Genomic DNA, 20644 nt, shown 5'->3' with positions numbered 1-20644 from the left:
AGTCAATTTTTAAAGATATAATTTACATATAATAACTCGCCATCAGAGAAATGCAAATCAAAACCACAATGAGATACCATCTCACACCAGTTAGAATGGCCATCATTGAATTGTATCTTAATAGCCGTTGTCCACCAACATAACAGCGTTCCAGGAAAAGGAGACTTGATAGATGAAAAGATAATCTGTCAAATATATATTTTTTATAATTTAAAATTTCTCTGTAAGTCAATTTTTAAAGATATAATTTACATATAATAAAATGGACACATTTTAAGTGTGGAGTTCAATGAATTTTGACAGAGTATGAACCCTTGTAACCATAACTCTAGTTGTTCACTTGAGAGAGAAACTTGGAGTTATTCTGGATTCCTTTCTTTATCACATCCAAATGATTACTAATTTCTGTCCATGCTATACTCTAAACTTCCATAGAACCTATCCCCTCTTTACTCTCCTGACTACTACCTTGGTTTTTAACATGTTAAGCCCCGTTTTTCACCTCTATTACTGCAATCTACTTTATAACTAGCTTTTGATTCTTATCTCTTTTCTTTTTCATATGCCCTCCATGACTTTATTAAGTTGTGATTTTTCTAAAATACTATTCTGATCATATTACCTACCTTGCTTAAAATCGCTTCATGACTCTTTAGAGTTCCCATTCTCAATTATTGGTTTGATGGTGACATCATTTATCAGATAGAAAATACACATAGAGAAGCAGATTTGTGGAGGGAAGGTGATGAGTTAGTTCACTTTAACAAAGTGGAAGAAATAAAACATTACCTTCTGAAGCATTTTTATTTGATTCAAGCTTTATGTACACAACTATGGGGGAAAGAGATAAAAAGCCATCACAAATACCAGAAACTGTTCTGAGATTTTTATATTGATGAAGAACATGAATTTTGGCAATGCTAGGTGGGAAAAATTATGTTTGTTCAAGCTTGTTTATACTTGAAGTGATGATTAAGTTTAAATTTATAAACTCGCATTTTCACCTTCATATACTAGTTTGTTTAAAAAAAATGCCTTCCCATATTTATCTAAACATGTCTCGAACACTATGAGTTGCATATAAATCGTGAAGTTTACCTTTCAAATTGGTAAAGATAAGCTCTGAAGTAAAATAATGAATAGCAGGGTATCCTTTTACATTCAGTGTGAGGAAAACATAGAATAAATATTTAAATATGACAATAAAAACAGCGAACTTTATTCTTGCTGCATAACTTGCCTCAACCTTGTTAGTACCTATTTATTATTTTCTATACCATGAATATTGTATATGATCTAGCTTTTCTTGACACAGTGAGAAGAGATATTTAATTTAGTGCCTGAATAAATAAGGTATTTATAGTACTATAAAGTACTGGTAATTTAGTGCCTGAATAAATAAAGTGTTTGTAAAGTATTTGTGTACTGAATGAGAACGACTCTAATATAAATGAGTTTTACCAAGGTGCCCTGTGGTATTATTTAGAAAAGTGATTATTTCTTTAAAAAATGAAAATCCTGGCCAGAAGTGGTGGCTCACGACTGTAATCCCAGCACTCTGGGAGGCCAAGGTGGGTGCATCACCTGAGATCAGGAGTTCAAGACCAGCCTAGCCAGGGTGAAACCTTGTCTCTACTAAAAATACAAATAATTAGGCGGGGCGCGGTGGCTCAAGCCTGTAATCCCAGCACTTTGGGAGGCCGAGACAGGCGGATCACGAGGTCAGGAGATCGATACCATCCTGGCTAATGCGGTGAAACCCCGTCTCTACTAAAAAATACAAAAAAAAAAAAAAAAACTAGCTGGGTGAGGTGGCGGGTGCCTGTAGTCCCAGCTACTCAGGAGGCTGAGGCAGGAGAATGGCATAAACCCAGGAGGCGGAGCTTGTAGTGAGCTGAGATCCGGCCACTGCACTCCAGCCTGGGCAACAGAGCGAGACTCCGTCTCAAAAAAACAAAACAAAACAAAACAAAACAAATAATTAGCTGGGCGTGGTGGTGCACGCCTATAATCCCAGCTACTCAGGAGGCTGAGACAGGAAAATTGCTTGAACCCGGGAGGCAGAGGTTGCAGTGAGCCGAGATTGTGCCATTGCACTCCAGCCTGGGCAACTAGAGCGAAACTCCATGAAAGAAAGGAAGGAAGGAAGAAAGGAAGGAAGGGAGGGAGGGAAGGAGGAAGGGAGGGAGGGAAGGAAATCCCAGTCAAAATCTCATAGGTTATAGATATCAACAGTTGGATTCTAAAGTTTATATGAAAAGGCCAGACCTAGAATAGTGACACAATACTGAAGAATAAAGTTGGAGGATTCACACTAACCTTTTGCAAGAATGTTTTCTATGGTTAAAATAAACAGATGATCAAAGTATGTTTTCACAAATCACACAGTTTATTGCCATACAAAGAGCTTATCATTTTTATTCATAATGCTCAAAGAATGGAAGAATAACAGGAACAAACATCACAGGGAATATACTCAATAGATAAAGTACATTATCCACGTATTGAATGAGTTCCATTTTAGTTTAGAGTCCAGTTATTAAAGTCTAGTTGCTAAATTAGGATGGAAGCATGCCTCTGCAGATGTAAAGTCTAATCAAAGTTTGGCGAGTACTTTTCTCTATGTGGTTTCAGGAGGGATGGTTTGATCACCACAGGGTACATCCATAACAATGTGCAAGGTCCCTCAACACTAGCAAGCAGTGCCAGTGTTGCTGGGCTTTGGAGGATAGTTCAAAGGCTGCCAGACAGCAACCCTGCTAGTCTGATATTTTGGTCTTTGGAGAAGTGTCTGACATAGAATAGCCCTGACAAAGCCTGAGTTACCAATCTGTCAAAATCCTGGGTTTATATGTGTTTTTAGAGTCCAGGAGTTGAGCCCAATAACTCATGTATGTGGTCTGATGAGGAGTGATAGAACATTCTTACAGGGAGAGAAATTAAACTTCATGTTCTTATCACAGCAAAACATGTGTCATTCATATAGTAAATAAACTAAGTGTTTAAATCATTTCAAAGCTACATAATAAAGATCCCATATAAAACTACAGTCATCATGACAGTGTGGTATTGGTGAAAGAGTAGACACATATATCAATGGAACCAAATAAAAGGGCCAGAAATAGACCCATATGAATATAGTCAGGTGATCTTTGACAAAGGAGCAAAAGCAAGTCAATAGAGGAAGGATAGTCTTTTCAACAAATGGTACTGGAACAATTGGATGTCCATATGAAAAAGAGAAAGGAATATAGACAGGGACCTTACACCTTTCACTAAATTAACTCAAAATGGATCATAGACTTAACTGTAAAACACAAAACTATTAAACTTCTAAAGAAAACTTAGGAGAAAATCCAGACAACCTTGGATTTGGCAATTCGTTTTTAGATACAAGACCAAAAAGTAGGATCCATGAAAGAGAAAATTGTTAAGTTGGGCATCATTAAAATTAAAAACATCTGTCCTGTGAAAGACACTGTTAAGAGAATGAAAAGACAAGCCACAGACTGGGATAAATATTTGCAAAACATATTTCTCATAAAAGAATTGTATCCAGATTTTCAAAAAAATCCTAAAATTCCCCAGTAAGAAAAGAAAGAATCCAATTTAAAATGGGCAAAAGAACTGAAAACACAAAGAAGATACACGGATGGCAAGTATACATATGAAACAATGCTCAGCATCTTTTGTCATTAGGGAATTGCATATTAAAACAATGAGATACCACTACGTACCTCTTGGAGTGGCTGAAATCCCAGAACACAGATACCAAATGCTGGTGAGGATGGGGAGCCGTTAAGATTGCAAGATGATACAGCCACTTTGGCAGGCAGTTTGGCAGTTTCTTACAAAGCTAAAATAAACATAGTCTTACTGTAATATCCAGCAGTTATACTCTTGGGTATTTATCCATTTGGGTTGAAAACTTATGCCCACACAAAAAGTTGCAGGTGAATATTTACAACAGCTTTATTCATAATCAACAAAAAATGGTAGCAGCCAAGATGTCCTCAGTAGGTGAGTGGATAAAGAAACTATGGTACATCCATACAATGGAATATTGCTCAGTGAGGAAAAGAAATGAGCTATGAAGGCACAGAAAGACACGGATGAAACTTAAATGCATATTGCTAAGTGAAAGAAGTCAATCTGAAAAGGCTACATATTACATGATTCCAAGTATACAACATTCTAGAAATGGCAGAACTGTAGTGACAGTAGAAAGATCAGTGGTTGCCAGTGATTTGGGAGGAGGAGAGGAGATCAAATGGCTAAAGTACAGCAGATTTTTCTGGTGTCATGAAACGGTTCTCTAAGATACTTTAATGATGGATACATGACATTATGCATTTGTCAAAGCCTGTAGAAATTTACATAATGAAAAGTAAGCCTTAATATATGCAAATTTTAAAAAATCACTTAGGAGTTTAGAGGATCTCAGAAAGGAATGCAGACTGACAAGAGAATCTAACTGCATTACAAATATATGAAACAACCTCCCTAAAGGGGTGGGGGAAAAGGCACTGACCTAAGAAACTTTGGAAATGAGCCTGTAAGACTAAATGCAAAAGCAATTACACCTAATCATTGTACTTTAGTTGATAAAAGTTGTTTCTCATTGGGGGTACACATTAAAAATTCTGATACCTCTATACATACATACTGGAATTGAATAATTAAGTAAATGGAGAGTTGATGGTTTGAAGCCAAACTTCTTGTTGAAGTAGAAACTTTCAGATAAGCAAGGGAAAGAGGCTGGAATGGTTCATTTGGTGATGGATTAGAGCTGGAAACATCAGTATGAACTCATCTTTAGCTTAATATAGACACAGATGGCACAGATGGTTACTTAGAGAAATATTTATAGATGTATGCATATACACAGGTTTCTGTACACACATATATTTTTTTGCTGTGTCAGCTGAGAGGGACTAAAGGAAATGACCCCACAGTAGCAAGAAGTACACTTAGTCCCCAGATCTTTGTTTCTAATACTAGCCTCCAATAAAATGAACTATGGCTCCTCAGAAATGGCTGATTCTAGGACCATGGCAGGAGTTAGTCTAGAAAATACTTGAGTCTAGAAAATCTTGTAGTGCCAGAAAGTAAGAAAGTGCTCAGAAAAAGAAAAAAAAAATCCACATCGATAGGAGCCAAAGGGGCATAGGAGCCAACTGAAAGAGCTTCCAATGGCCAAAGCTGGAACAATTTGAACAACAAAATAGTAAAATTGTATTGGATAATAACCCAAAGCATAAAATAAATATACATGAGTTCAGACTCTCTGTCCTCAAGGAGGAGGAGCTTAACTTCCCACTCCCTAAGTGTGGGCTGCACATGGTGACTTCCTTACAAATAGTTGAGTATGAAAAGGAGAGGGTGCAATGGTAACTTTACAATGGAGAAACCTGAAGAACATAATCTCAGCCTCAGCTTTGAACATGTTGATCAGGGTCAACATCAACAGTAATAAGTCATATTAATAATATATACCAGCTGGGCATAGTGGTCATGCCTGTTAATTCCAGCACTTTGGGGGGCCAAGGAGTTCAAGACCAGCCTGGGCAACATAGTGAGACCCTTTTCATTTTGTAGACAAAATAAAAAGTAAAACATTAGCCACACATGATGGTACACACCTGTAGTTCCAACTACTTCGGTTGCTCAGGTGGGAGGATTGCTTGAGCCCAAGAGTTTGAGGTTAGGATGAGCTATGATTCCACCACTGAAACCCAGCCTGGATGACAGAGTGAGACTTGGTCTCAAAAAAAAAAAAAAAAAAGGAGTTATTTTAACCTCCATCTAATCATGAGAAAAATATCAGACAAATCGTAATAGAGAATCATCCTACAAAATAACTGATGGGTATTCCTCAAAACTGTCAAGTCATCAAAAACAAGGCAAGTCTGAGAAATTGTCACAGCCAAGAGGAGCCTCAGGAGGTATGACAACTAAATGTAACATGGTATCCTCCATAGGATCCTGGAACAGAAAAAGGACATTAGATAAAAACTAAGGGAAACCTGGATAAAATAGGGGCTTTAGCTACTAAGAATATGTTTATATTGGTTGATTAATTGTAACAAATGTACTAGACTAACACAAGATGTTAACAATAGGGGAAACTGGGTATGGGGTATATGAGAACTGTCTGTACTATCTTGTTAATTTTTCTGTAAATCTAAAACTGTCCTAAAAATAAAGTCTATTAAAAATGAAAGCATCATTTTAAGACCTCAGAATAATCCAGTGGTTTCTGTCTCTCCTGCAGTTTTGACAGTGTTTCCTGCCTTGCTGACTCTTCTTCCCTCTCTGACATCACCTTTGATGGCAATCCCATAGCTCAAGAGTCATGGTACAAACACACTGTCCTTCAGAATATGATGCAGCTGCGCCAGCTAGATATGAAGCGAATCACGGTGAGAACCCTTCCAAAGTGTTCACCATGTTGTTGTCCTTAGTGTGGATTAGGAAATTGGGGGGCATATTATTTGCTTGAAATGCTTCTTAATTTTACTGAACTATGGGTTATCATGATTGTATACTTCATAATTGCAGTTATGTAGTTTTTACTGCCTGACCCCATCCTCAGTTTAATTGAGCAGGACTTTAAAAATTCCTAGCCTTCTGTTTAAATTAATCATCATGTTTATTTTTTATTCTTGCTTAATATCCAACTAATAATTTATTTTGAAATGAATGAGTGAGAATTTTGTTAAGTTACAAAGCGTAGTGGTTAAAAGCATGGACACTGGAGCCAGATTGCCTGCATCTGAATTCTGGCTTGACTGCTTTCTAGCCATAGGCCTTTGACAATGTATTTAAGCTTTGTATACCTCATTTTACTCAAAGTAAAATGGGGATCAGAATTATGTCATAGTGTTGTCGTGAAGATAAAATAAAGTACTACACCTTAGAAAATAAGGTACTACACCTTAGACTGCGAGGCTCTTAGGAGGCATTTGTATGTAGTTGTTATTGTTGGTGTTATACCTCCCAAAGTAGCTACCTCTTTTTATTCATTTTATCTCCATGTTAAGATATTTTCTACGCTTAGATGTTTTTATATGGTTTCTGATCTAAGTGGAATGCTATGCATAATATCCCCCTTTTTAGGTGTACAATGTGTATTAACATATTATAGGCTCCAAGAAGTTCTGTAATTAAATAAACTTATTTAACTTTGTTTCTTTGACCAGGTTTATTTGTTATTAGAAAATGCATTTTAATAATCTCAGTTTGATAGTCTCTGACCTAGAAAAATATCCTAAGCCTCTACCTATTTTCTCTCTTCTGAACTGCTGTTTTTCATGTGAATTCTGATGATCACCTAGGTTTATGCAGTTGCCAACTGACCTATTTCTTTGTATATTAGGATCACAATGTGTGCAGGTTTCATTTATGCCTCAGCAATACTGTGGACCTCTAAGGTGGCTAGCTAATAGCTAAAAGTGTGGATGAATTGATGGATACCAGAGGTCTTCTAGGGTTCTGCCTCTCTATTCCATGGTGGAGCTGTGGTTCTTTGTCCTCTTAGTTAATTTGGCTCTATAGTGTCAACACTGTTTCATACTTTTGTGGTGACTCTTTACTCTTATCGCCATGTCTTTCTTAGTTAAGCATCTTTGCTACTTCTTAAATTGCTCTTTCTAATGAGGTTGAGATGAGTGGGATAAGATTTAGAGCTAGCTCATTTATATAAATTAGTACTTAATTATGTGGTATGTTCCTCATAGTGAATTTATTTGTCAGTCTTGTCTACCCAAACAATATGTAGTCTTTAAGGGCAGAAACCATTCTTCTTTCTTGCGTGGCACCTACAGATTACTAACATCTAATTCTCACACCACATTCAACTTTTACTACTTATATCAATATTGTTCTTTATAGCATAAAGATGCAATTTAGAATTATGCATTGCATTATAGATGAATTTTGTTGTCATGTCTCGAAAGTCATCATTTTTCTGGAACTATTTCTCATTCTTTCTTTGATTTTTGTGACTGATATTTATGAAGATTACAGGTCAGTTTTTTTGTAGAATGACCCTCAATTCAGATTTTTTGATATTTCCTCATGATTAATTTTTACTTATAGGTTTTTGGCATTAATATCATATTAGTGATTTTGTATTCTTCTCATTGCATCTTAGACCAGCATGTCTTACAACATGTTATTCATATTTATCTCTTTATTGAGGATGCCTACTTTAGGAAGATTTCTGTCAAACTTTTCTTTGTGAAGTTTCTCTTTTCATCTTTGTAATCCCATTCCTCATAAAAATTTAAATTTATTCATTCATTCATATCTATATGGACTTATGGTATTTAGTCTCACCTTTTGTTTATAACTTTTTAGTAATTTTAATGTGGAACCTGTACCTTTTTAAAGGACTTTTTATAACAAATGTCAGCAAACAGCCTATGAGCTGGCTACCTGTTTTTGTAAATAAAGTTATATTGGAACACAGTGATGCCCATTCATTTATGTATTATCTATGTCTGCTTTGATGCTGCAATGGCAGAGTCAGGTAGTTGCTATGGATACTATATGGCCTACAAGCCCAAAATATTTATTATCTGGCTGAAAAAGTTTGCTGATGCCAATAACTATTTTTGCTTTTTAAGAAACAATATCTTTTTTTTTTTTTTTTTTGAGACAGAGTCTGGCTCTGTCCCCCAGGCTGGAGTGCAGTGGCCAGATCTCAGCTCACTGCAAGCTCCGCCTCCCAGGTTTACGTCATTCTCCTGCCTCCGCCTCCCAAGTAGCTGGGACTACAGGCGCCTGCCACTTCACCCGGCTAGTTTTTTGTATTCTTTAGTAGAGACGGGGTTTCACCGTATTAACCAGGATGGTCTCGATCTCCTGACCTTGTGATCCACCCGTCTCGGCCTCCCAAAGTGCTGGGATTACAGGCTTGAGCCACCGCGCCCGGCCAAGAAACAATATCTTAATTGAATTTTTGTGTAAATTACCATATAAACATTCTCACCGTGGTGGATTACACAAATATTTAATGAACTTCTGTGCATTGGGGCAGTGGTTCCTAAACTGCATGCAGAGGATGCTGCAGTGAACTCATAGGGAGTGACTATTTTTAACTTCCAAGGGAAACACAGTGAGATTTGACATCTGTGAGACTGTGAGCAAATTAGTAGCTCAAACAGTTTACCATTTCAACATTAGTTCACACTATATTTCTTTCAATCACATCCTCTCTTTGAAAAGCTGAATTTTCAGTAGTTGTTGTAATAAAAATAAATACCTTGCCAAAATCAGTGTGGAACAGGAAATGAGGGTGGCAGTGTCCAATATGATTCTCTGTTTGAGAAGTTGTATAACATCCTCCTGGTTCTACACATTCCATTGATAAGTAGTTGTGGTTATTTAAAAATGATATAATTTTTTTCTTTCTATTTACATATATTATTTTTTAGTTGCTACTAAATTGCTAGACCATGAATACATACTAAATTGTTTGGACCTAACTATTTAGTAAACAGAGTTGTCACATATTTCTTTTGGCCTAGAGGCACTGGGAAAAAATCCCTGAGATTCTTAGGTATCTTGAACTCAGGAGTTTCTGTACTAGGATATATATTAGACAATATAGATGAAAAGAGCAAAATCACAGTTCATGCTCTAAAGTTACTTGCAGTCATCTGCAGAGGCAACCATGCAGCCGGATTGCAATGCAAAATGGCAATCTCGAGAGATGAGATTGCTAGATGGATCGATAGAGATATATGTTTGTGTCAACACACTTATACTCAGGGCAAAGTCATATCAAAGAGCAAAGCAATCCCAAGTCTACCTGAAAAACAAAAAAGTTCCAAAGGAGAGAATGATTGACTCAAGACTTTAAGAGTGGTAAAGAAAAAGGAGAATGTATTTGTGGAGAATAAAGGCATGCAAAATGCAGAAGGAAGCTGAGAGAATATAGCACCTGATAGTTTAAAATGGCTAAGCATTGAATGTACATGGCTGAGGAGCATAGAGGGAGACAAGTATGTCTCACAGGCAAGGACAGGCAAGGGCTAGGGCATTTTATATCATAATAAGGAGTTTAGATTTTTGTCTTGGACATAGTAGGAGAAACCCTTGAAGAGTTTAAGGTAGTTAAATTGGATTTGCCTATTAAGAAAACTGTCTTTCTGGGTTCAGCCTTGAAGATGGATTGGAGAGGATGTGATGGGTGATGAGATGAGAAGCAAGGAGATTAATCAGAGTAAGACTCTGGGCATCTGATCCAGAGGAATGGCAAGAGATAATATGATGCCATCTATCACTGGCCTCAACTCCTATTTTGCTTTATCTTTCTTAAGAAGAATGGGTTTTAGTTTGTAAAGATTACATAAAGATTAATAAGATAAAAGTGAAACTTAGGATAGGTGAATAAATAAGTTGGAACTCAGGCCCACATCGGGTTGGCAAATTTTATCTATAAAGGACCTGATAGTAAATATTTTAGTCTTTGGGGCCTGCATATTCTCTGTTGAAACTACTCAGTTCTCCCATTGTAGTATGAAAAAAGGCATGGGCAATACAAAAATGAATAAGCATGACTCTGTTCCAAGAGAATGTTATTTAGAAAGACAGGTGTCTGACTTTGGCCTGTGGCCTAGAGTTTGGCAGTCCTTAATCTAGAGCACTGAATAAATCGCTGAGCCATTGAGAGTTGTGTCTAGGTAGGGGTATAGAATAATGGAGCAACTGAAAGGTAAGATGAACTAACCTTTTTTTTTTTTTTTCAATATTACTTTATTTATTTATTTATTTTTTATTATACTTTAAGTTCTGGGATACATGTGCAGAACGTGCAGGTTTGTTACATAGGTATACATGTGCCATGGTGGTTTGCTGCACCCATCAATGCATAATCTGCATTAGATATTTCTCCTAATGCTATCCCTCTCCTTGCCTCCATACCCCAACAGGCCCTGCTGTGTGATGTTCCCCTCCCTGTGCCCATGTGTTCTCATTGTTAAACTCCCACTTATGAGTGAGAATAGGCAGTGTTTGGTTTTCTGTTCCTGTGTTAGTTTGCTGAGAATGATGGTTTCCAGCTTCATCCATGTCCCTGCAAAGGACATGAACTCATTCTTTATTATGGTTGCATAGTATTCCATGGTATATATGTGCCACGTTTTCTTTATCCAGCCTAAGATTGATGGGCATTTTGGTTCCAAGTCTTTGCTATTGTGAATAGTGCTGCAATAAACATATGTATGCATGTGTCTTTATAGTAGAATGACTTATAATACTTTGGGTATATACCCAGTAATGGGATGGCTGGGTCAAATGGTATTTCTAGTTCTAGATCCTTGAGGAATTGCCACACTGTCTTCCACAATGGTTGAACTAATTTACACACTCCCACCAACAGTGTAAAAGCATTCCTATTTCTCCACATTCTCTCCAGTGTCTGCTGTTTCCTGACTTTTTAATGATCACCATTCTAACTGGTGTGAGATGGTATCTCATTGTGGTTTGATTTGCATTTCTCTAATGACCAGTGATGATGAGCTTTTCTTCATGTTTGTTGGCTGCATAAATGTCTTCTTTTGAGAAGTGTCTGTTCATATGCCTCCCTCACTTTCTGATGGCGTTGTTTGTTTTTCTCTTGTAAATTTGTTTATGTTCCTTGTAGATTCTGGATATTAGCCCTTTGTCGGATGGATCGATTGCAGGGATCGGATGGATCGATTGCAAAAATTTTCTTCTGTTCTGTAGGTTGCCTGTTCACTCTGATGATAGTTTCTTTTGCTGTGCAGAAGCTCTTTAGTTTCGTTAGATCCCATTTGTCAATTTTGGCTTTTGTTGCCATTGCTTTTGGTGTTTTAGTCATGAAGTCTTTGCCCATGCCTATGTCCTGAATGGTATTGCCTAGGTTTTCTTCTAGGGTTTTCATGGTTTTAGGTCTTACATTTAAGTCTTTAATCTCTTTTGAGTTGATTTTTGTGTAAGGTGTAAGGAAGGGGTCCAGTTTCAGTTTTCTGCATATGGCTAGCCACTTTTCCCAACACCATTTATTAAATTGGGAATCCTTTACCCATTGCTTGTTTTTGTCAAATTTGTCAAAGATCAGATGGTTGTAGATGTGTGGCATTATTTCTGAGGCCTCTGTTCTGTTCCATTGGTCTATATATCTGTTTTGGTACCAGTATCATGTTGTTTTGGTTACTGTAGCCTTGTAGCATAGTTTGAAGTCAGGCAGCGTGATGCCTCAAACTTTATTCATTTTCTTAGGATTGTCTTGGCTATGTGGGCTCTTTTTTGGTTACATATGAAATTTAAAGTAATTTTTTCTAATTCTATGAAGAAAGTCAGTGGTAGCTTGATGGGAATAACATTAAATATATAAATTACTTTGGGCAGTATGGCCATTTTCCCGATGTTGATTCTTCCTATCCACAAGCATGGAACATTTTTCCATTTGTTTGTGTCCTCTCTTATTTCCTTGAGCAGTGGTTTTTAGTTCTCCTTGAAGAGCTCCTTCACATCCCTCGTAAGTTGTATTCCTAGGTATTTTATCCTGTTTGTAGCAATTGTGAATGGGAGTTTGCTCATGTTTTGGCTCTCTGTTTGTCTATTATTGGTGTATAGGAATGCTTTTGATTTTGGACATTGATTTTGTATCCTGAGACTTCGCTGATGTTGCTTATCAGCTTAAGGAGTTTTTGGGCTGAGACGATGGGGTTTTCTAAACATACAATCATGTCATCTGCAAACAGAGATAATTTGGCTTCCTCTCTTCCTATCTGAATATGCTTTATTTCTTTCTCTTGCCTGATTGCCCTGGCCAGAACTTCCAATACTATGTTGAATAGGAGTGGTGAGAGAGGGCATCCTTGTCTTGTGCCAGTTTTCAAAGGGAATGCATCCAGCTTTTGCCCATTCAGTATGATATTGGCTATGGGTTTATCATAAATAACTCTTATTATTTTGTGATATGTTCTATCAGTACCTAGTTTGTTGAGTGTTTTTAGCATGAAGCGGTGTTGAATTTTATCAAAGGCCTTTTCTGCATCTATTGAGATAATCGTGTGGTTTTTGTCATTGGTTCTGTTTATGTGATGGATTATATTTATTGATTTGCATATGTTGAACCAGCCTTGCATCCTAGGGATGAAGCCAAGTTGATGGTGGTGGATAAGCTTTTTGATGTGCTGCTGGATTCGGTTTGCCAGTATTTTATTGAGGATTTTTGCATTGATGTTTATCAGGGATGTTGGCCTGAAATTTTCTTTTTTTTTGTTTTGTCTCTGCCAGGTTTTAGTATCAGGATGATGCTGGCCTCATAAAATGAGTTAGGGAGGAGTCCCTCTTTTCTATTGTTTAGAGTAGTTTCAGAAGAGATGGTACCAGCTCCTCTTTGTACCTCTGGTAGAATTCAGCTATGAATCCGTCTGGTCCTGGGCTTTTTTTTTCGTTGGTAGGATATTAATTACTGCCTCAATTACAGAACTTGTTATTGGTCTATTCGGGGATTCAACTTCTTTGTGATTTAGTCTTGGGAGGGTGTGTGTGTCCAGGAATTCATCTATTTCTTCTAGATTTTCTAGTTTATTTGCATAGAGGTGTTTACAGTATTCTCTGATGGTAGTTTGTATTTCTTTGGGATCAGTGGTGATCTCCCCTTTATCATTTTTTATTGTGTATATTTGATTATTCTCTCTTCTTCTTCTTTATTAGTCTGGCTAGCAGTCTATCTATCTTGTTGATCTTTTCAAAAAACCAGTTCCTGGATTCATTGATTTTCTTTCAAGGGTTTTTCATGTCTCTGTCTCCTTCAGTTCTGATCTGATCTTAGTTATTTCTTGTCTTCTACTACCTTTTGAATTTGTTTGCTCTTGCTTCTCTAATTCTTTCAATTGTGATGTTAGGGTGTCAATTTTAGATCTTCCCCACTTTTTCTTATGGCTATTTAATGCTATAAATTTCCCTCTAAGCACTGTGTTAGCACTCAGATTCTGGTACATCATATCTTTGTTCTCACTGATTTCAAAGAACTTCTTTATTTCTCCTTTAAATTCATTATTTACCCAGTAGTCATTCAGGTGCAGGTTGTTCAGTTTCCATGTAGTTTTGCGATTTTGAGTGCGTTTCTTAATCCTGAGTTCTAATTTGATTGCACTGTGGTCTGAGAGACTGTTTGTTATGATTTCCATTCTTTTGCATTTGCTGAGGAATGTTTTACTTCCAATTATGTGGTCGATTTTAGAATAAGTGTGATGTGGTGCTGAGAAGAATATTCTGTTGTATATTCTGTTGATTTGGTGTGGACAGTTCTGTAGATGTCTATTAGGTCCACATGGTCCAGAGCTGAGTTCAAGTCCTGAATATCCTTGTTAAATTTCTGTCTCGTTGATCTGTCTAATATTGACAATGGGGTGTTAAAGTCTCCCACTATTATTCTGTGGGAGTCTAAGTCTCCTTGTGGGTCTCTAAGAACTTGTTTTATGAATCTGGGTGCTCCTATATTGGGTGCATATATATTTAGGATGGTTAGCTCTTCTTGTTGCATTGATCCCGGTTAGCTCTTCTTGTTGCATTGATCCCTTTATTATTATGCAATGCCCTTCTTTGTCTTTTTTGATCTTTGTTGGTTTAAAGTCTGTTTTGTCAGAGACTAGGATTGCAACCCCTGCTTTTTTTTTTTTTTTTGCTTTATTTTCCTTGGTAAATCTTCCTCTATCCCTTTATTTTGAGCCTATGTGTGTCTTTGCACATGAGATGGGTCTCCTGAATATAGCACACCGATGAGTCTTGACTCTTTATCCAATTTGCTAGTCTGTTTCTTTTAATTGGGGCATTTAACCTGTTTACAGTTAAGGTTAATATTGTTATGTGTGAACTTCATCCTGTAATTATGATGCTAGCGGGGTTTTTTTGTCCATTAGTTGATACAGTTTCTTCATAGTGTCAATGGTCTTTACATTTTGGTTTGTTTTTGCAGTGGCTAGTACTGTTTTTTCCTTTCCATATTTAGTGCTTCCTTTAGGAGCTCTTGTAAGGCAGGCCTGGTGGTGACAAAATCGCTCAGCATTTGCTTGTCTGTAAAGGATTTTTTTTCTCCTTCATTTATGAAGCTTAGCTTGGCTGGATATGAAATTCTGGGTTGAAAATTCTTTTCTTTAAGAATGTTGAATATTGACCCACACTCTCTTATGGTTTGTAGGGTTTCTGCGGGGAGATCCAATATTAGTCTGATGGGCTCCCTTTTGTCGATAACCCGACCTTTCTCTCTGGCTGTGCTTAACATGTTTTCCTTCATTTCAACCTTGGTGTATCTGACAATTATGGGTCTTGAGGTTGATTTTCTCGAGGAGTATCTTTGTGGTGTTCTGTGTATTTCCTGAATTTGAATGTTGGCCTGTCTTGCTAGGTTGGGGAAGTTCCCCTGGATAATATCCTGAAGTGTGTTTTCCAGGTTGCTTTCATTCTCCCCGTCACTTTTAGGTACAGCAATCAAATGTAGGTTTGGTCTTTTCACATAGTCCCATATTTCGTGGCTGCTTTGTTCATTCCTTTTCACTCTTCTTTTTCTCTAATCTTGTCTTCACGCTTCATTTCATCAAGTTGATCTTCAGTCTCTGATATCCTTTCTTCTGCATGATCGATTCAGCTATTGATACTTGTGTATGCTTCATGAAATTCTTGTGCTGTGTTTTTCAGCTCCATCAGGTCATTTATATTCTTCTCTAAACTGGTTATTCTTGTTAGCAGTTCCTATAACATTTTTTCAAGGTTCTTAGCTTCATTACATTGGGTTAGAACATGCTCCTTTAGCCTGGAGGAGTTTGTTACTACCCACCTTCTGAAGCCTACTTCTGTCAGTTTGTCAAATTCATTCTCCATCCAGTTTTGTTCCCTTGCTGGTGAGGAGTTGTGATCCTTTGGAGAAGAGGCATTCTGGTTTTTGGAATTTTCAGCCTTTTTGCACTGGTTTTTCCTCATATTCGTGGATTTATCTACCTTTGGTCTTTGCTGTTGGTGACCTTCGGATGGAGTTTTTGCGTGGTTGTCCTTTTTGTTGATGTTGATGCTATTGCTTTCTGTTTGTTTGTTTTCCTTGTAACAGTCAGGCCCCTCTTCTGCAGGTCTGCTGGAGTTTGCTGGAGGTCCACTTCAGACCTTGTTTGCCTGGGTGTCACCAGCAGAGGCTGCAGAACAGCGAACATTGCTGCCTGCTCTTTCCTCTGGAAGCTTCGTCCCGGAGGGGCACCCGCCAGATGCCAGACGGGGCTCTCCTGTATGAAGTGTCTATCAAGCCCTGCTGGAAGGTGTCTCCCCATCAGGAGGCAAGGGGGTCATGGACCCACTTGAGGAGGCAGTCTGTCCTTTAGCAGAGCTCGAGCGCTCTGCTGGGAGGTCTGCTCTCTTCAGAGCTGGCAGGCAGGAACATTTAAGTCTGCTGAAGCTGCACCCACAACCACCACTTCCCACAGGTGCTCTGTCCCAGGGAGATGGGAGTTCTATCTATAAGCCCCTGAGTGTGGCTGCTGCCTTTCTTTCAGAGATGCTGTGCTCAGAGAGGAGGAATGTAGAGAGGCAGTCTGGCTACAGTGACTTTGCAGCATGGTGGGTTTTCTTATCTCAAAAGTAGAGAATATAAATTCCACAAATCATGGCAGTCAACTTGATGTTGATTATGAAATAAATTTAAATTGCATTATTAAAAGATGGTTTGTGGCCCAGCATGGTGGCTCACTCCTGTAATCCCAGTACTTTGGGAGGTTGAGGTGGGCAGATCATGAGGTCAGGAGATTGAGACCATCCTGGCCAACATGGTAAAATCCCATCTCTACTAAAAATACAAAAAATAACTGGGCATGGTGGTGTGTGCCTATAATCCCAGCTACTCAGGAGGCTGAGGCTGGAGAATCACTTGAACCAGGGAGTTGGAGGTTGCGGTGAGCCAAGATCACGCCACTGCACTCCAGCCTGGTGACAGAAGGAGACTCTGTCTCAAAAGAAAATAATAAAATAAAATAAAAAGATGGTTTGTGAGTACCTAGGAATTGGTCACTAGGAGGCAGCATTAGTTCACTAAAAAACAATTCATGCCAGAAAAAAAAATTAGTTTCCTGCCCTCGAAATTACAAATAAACCTTGTCAGAAGAGTGCTATAGGCAGTGTTTTGGTATTTAAGCAAAACATTTGACAAAGTCTTTCATGGCATCATTTTGAGTAAATTATATGACATGGTTATATAGATTTTTGATTCAAGTGTACTTACAGAATATGAAGTAATGGATTAATGCTAGCCTTTAGAGAAATCTGTACTGGCATGCCATGAGGCTTTTTTCCTCCGGCCCATTCTATTCACATTTTTATTAATGTCTAAGAGAAAATATTCGTTATTCTGGTAAAGTATGTGAATGACAGAAACTAGAGAAATTAGAGTTCTTGATATATTGGTTGATCAAATGAGAATCCAAAAGTACCTCCATAGTCTAGAACAGCTTCTGGCAAACTACAGCCTATGAGCTAGATCCATCTGGCAGCCCACTTTTTGTACAAGTCTCAAGCTAATAATGGTTTTTATATTTTCAAAGCATTGTAAAAAAAAAAAAAGAAAGAAAGAAAGAACAACAAAGAAGGATATGAGATAGAGATCACATATAGCTCACAAAGCCTAAAATATGTATTATACTATCTGATCCTTTACAGAAAAAAGTTTGTTTATGCCTAGTCTAGAAAAGTAAGCAGAATTTAACTACATAAAAAAAATAGATGAATTGAAAATCCTGGACTTTATTCCATAACAACAATCAAGCAAAACAATTCTTAGTACAAATGTAGTATTATAGAAGATTAGACTTAGCAGCATGTGTTAAAGTGACTTGGAATTGCCAAATTCAAGTTGAATTAATTATGAGATGTGATTATTAAAAGTTAATATGGCTTAAAACCATTTATGGAAAAAGAGAATTCAGAAAATGGAGACAGTCTCATCCCATTTTTTCTACAATGGTCAGATTACACCTGAACTATTACTAGTTTTAGAGGGCAGACAACAAACTAGAGCATTTCCAAAGAATCTGACATGATTAGTTGACAAAGGAGAAGACATAAGGAAGATATCCCAGTGATCTTCACCTGTTTTCACAACTATTCACAAAAAGAGAGAATAGACACATGTTGAGGGGCTAGAACAAGGACCCTTGTATAGAAAATTCTGGGAGGCAGAATTTTCTCTTTTTTATTTCTAAGGCAGCATTTTGTGAATGCAGGCAGTATTCTCACAATTCTGAAACAGGGCCGGGCATGGTGGCTCATGCCTGTAATCCTGGCACTTTGGGAAGCTGAGGCAGGTAGATTGCTTGAGGTCAGGAGTTCAAGCCCAGCCTGGCTAACATGGCAAAACCCTGTCTCTACAAAAAATATAAAAATTTAGCCAAGTGTGGAGGCACGCACCTGTAGTCCCAGAGACTTGGGGGACTGAGGCAGGAGGATCACTTGAACCCAGGAGGTCAAAGCTGCAGTGAGCCAAGATCTCGCCACTGTACTCAAGCCTGGGGGACAGAATGAGACCCTGTCTCAAAACAAAACAACAACACAATTCAGAAACAAACAATGTCTAAAGTTTTCACCTCAAGCTCACATTTAATTGGCTTAGTGTGAACTTGTTTACAATTTGCTCTTCACAAAAAAAAAAAAAAAAAAAAATGGAGCTCATCTCATCTCAGGTGTAAGTTTTCTGTTTTGGTAGACATTACTTAATGTTCACCAATATGCTCTGGTTCCTCTCCTTTTTGACATGCGGGAAGATATTTGGCCAATGAAATGTGAGCAGAAATAATGTATATAATTTCCAGGCAGAAGCATTTAAAAGCGTAATTCTCATGCTTCCTTCCCATGTGGTAGTCACTGTGGAAGCCTATATAAAGTTGAGGATGCCATCAGATCGTAGCACTCAGGAATACTTAGCTACTACATTGAAGACAGTTGCAGTGTTCTTTGCGTGATCAAGAACTAAACTTTTTTAAAATCATAAGCCAGTGAAAGTTTTGAAGTTGTTACAGCAACATGACCTACCCTGTTCTGGCTATTTCCCTCCCCAGTATTTTACAGCTAGTATCCCTGGACCAGAAGTCAGGGGACATGACTTCTAATCTTCACTCTAACACTAGGTGTGACCCTGCAAAAAAGTCAGTTTTGTTTGCTAAAAGTGATTATTTGAGTAAAAATTATTGACCATCTCTTTGAGGGAAAAAACCTTATGATTTTAAAGTCTGTTTTAATATTTTATATGTTCAAAGAAAATAATGTTTATAACTAAAGTATATGGTTAAAATGCACCTTGCCATTTGATTTTTAAAATTTCATAAAATAAATTGCTGCCTGTATTAGGACTACTATTATTTATTTTGGATCAAATTTTCTTGTGTAATATATGCATTGTTTTGGCCTTAATATCTGCTAACAAAGTATAATCTAGGTTATCAAACACCTATTAAATCACTGCATGGCTTCATTGACTTGAAATCATTTCTATATTGGGTCTACATGGCCAAAACGAAGTGAGGAAAAAAGTAGTTTTTTGTCCCAGATTCCCCCCCCCACTTATTTAATTTTTTTATTTTTTATTTTTTGCTGTATAAAGAATATGGCTTTTGTCCCAGAAATTGGACTATTATCAAGAAGATGCCAGAATTTTAGTTTTTCTTTCTTACCAACAGATTTATAACTTATCTTCACAATTAGAGGTTTATTTTTATTTCTAAGTTTAGTTACTCAGTAATTATTTGGGCTGAAATATAGCTCTCAGATACATAAATTCCTTAAAACATTCAGTATTTGAATTGATTTGGTGTAAATCCAGTTTTCCAAGGTTTAGCTTTCCTTTAAAGCCCTACTGCCTTTAATAGAAGCTCAAATTCTTTTCAAAAATCTGATGAAATCATCTCATAAGTATGTGTAGTACGTGATCCATACGGTTTCCAGTACTGTTTGAAATTGGCTCTTTGAAAAACCAATCTGTTTCTAGTTCACATTTTATAGATGAGTCAACAATTGAACATCAATATATTTTGCTCTTTTAAACACTTTATTCTGAAATACATTGTACTCTGTAGGTACCAAATCAGTATTTACTGAATAAAACAATTTAACAGAATTATTAAACCAACTATTGTGTGAAGCTAGGATTCAAAGTTCTGCATTTTTAATTTAGTTTATTTCTCCTCATTACCTCTATTTAGTTTTTAAAAGTTAAGGATAATTATTTTCCAGCAGGGCATTGGTGGCTCATGCCTGTAATTGCAGCACTTTGGGAGGCTAAAGTGGGCAGATTACTTGAGGATAGGAGTTTGAGACCAGCCTGGCCAACATGGTAAAACCCTGTCTCCACTAAAAATATAAAAATTAGCCTGGCATGGTGGCACATGCCTGTAATCCCAGCTTCTCGGGAGGCTAAGACATGAGAATTGCTTGAACCCAGGAGATGGAGATTGCAGTGAGCCGACACTGCACCACGGCACTCCAGCCTGGGCAACAAGCAAGACGCAAGACTCCGTCTTAAAAAAATAATAATTCCTATATGTTTATTGCGGCACTATTCACAATAGCAAAGACTTGGAATCAACCCAAATGTCCATCTGTGACAGACTGGATTAAGAAAATGTGGCACATA

At 37.4% G+C, this 20644-nt stretch overlaps 1 protein-coding gene across 1 annotated transcript in view; it reads left to right on the top strand.

Moving 5' to 3' along the window:
* The window catches only part of LRRC49 (leucine rich repeat containing 49), a gene marked incomplete at its 3' end in the record, with an annotated part of 168338 nt that overhangs the window by 115317 nt on the left and 32377 nt on the right, over positions 1 to 20644 (top strand). Inside the window, exon 10 of the mRNA XM_011940552.1 lies at positions 6275 to 6422. Coding sequence (XP_011795942.1) covers positions 6275 to 6422 — 148 coding nt within the window. The remainder of the gene's footprint in view (positions 1 to 6274; positions 6423 to 20644) is intronic.

This window comes from Colobus angolensis, unplaced genomic scaffold, assembly GCF_000951035.1.
Source record: "Colobus angolensis palliatus isolate OR3802 unplaced genomic scaffold, Cang.pa_1.0 Scaffold19, whole genome shotgun sequence".
NCBI classification, from domain to species: domain Eukaryota; kingdom Metazoa; phylum Chordata; class Mammalia; order Primates; family Cercopithecidae; genus Colobus; species Colobus angolensis.
This window is presented reverse-complemented; position numbering and strand designations above follow the sequence as displayed.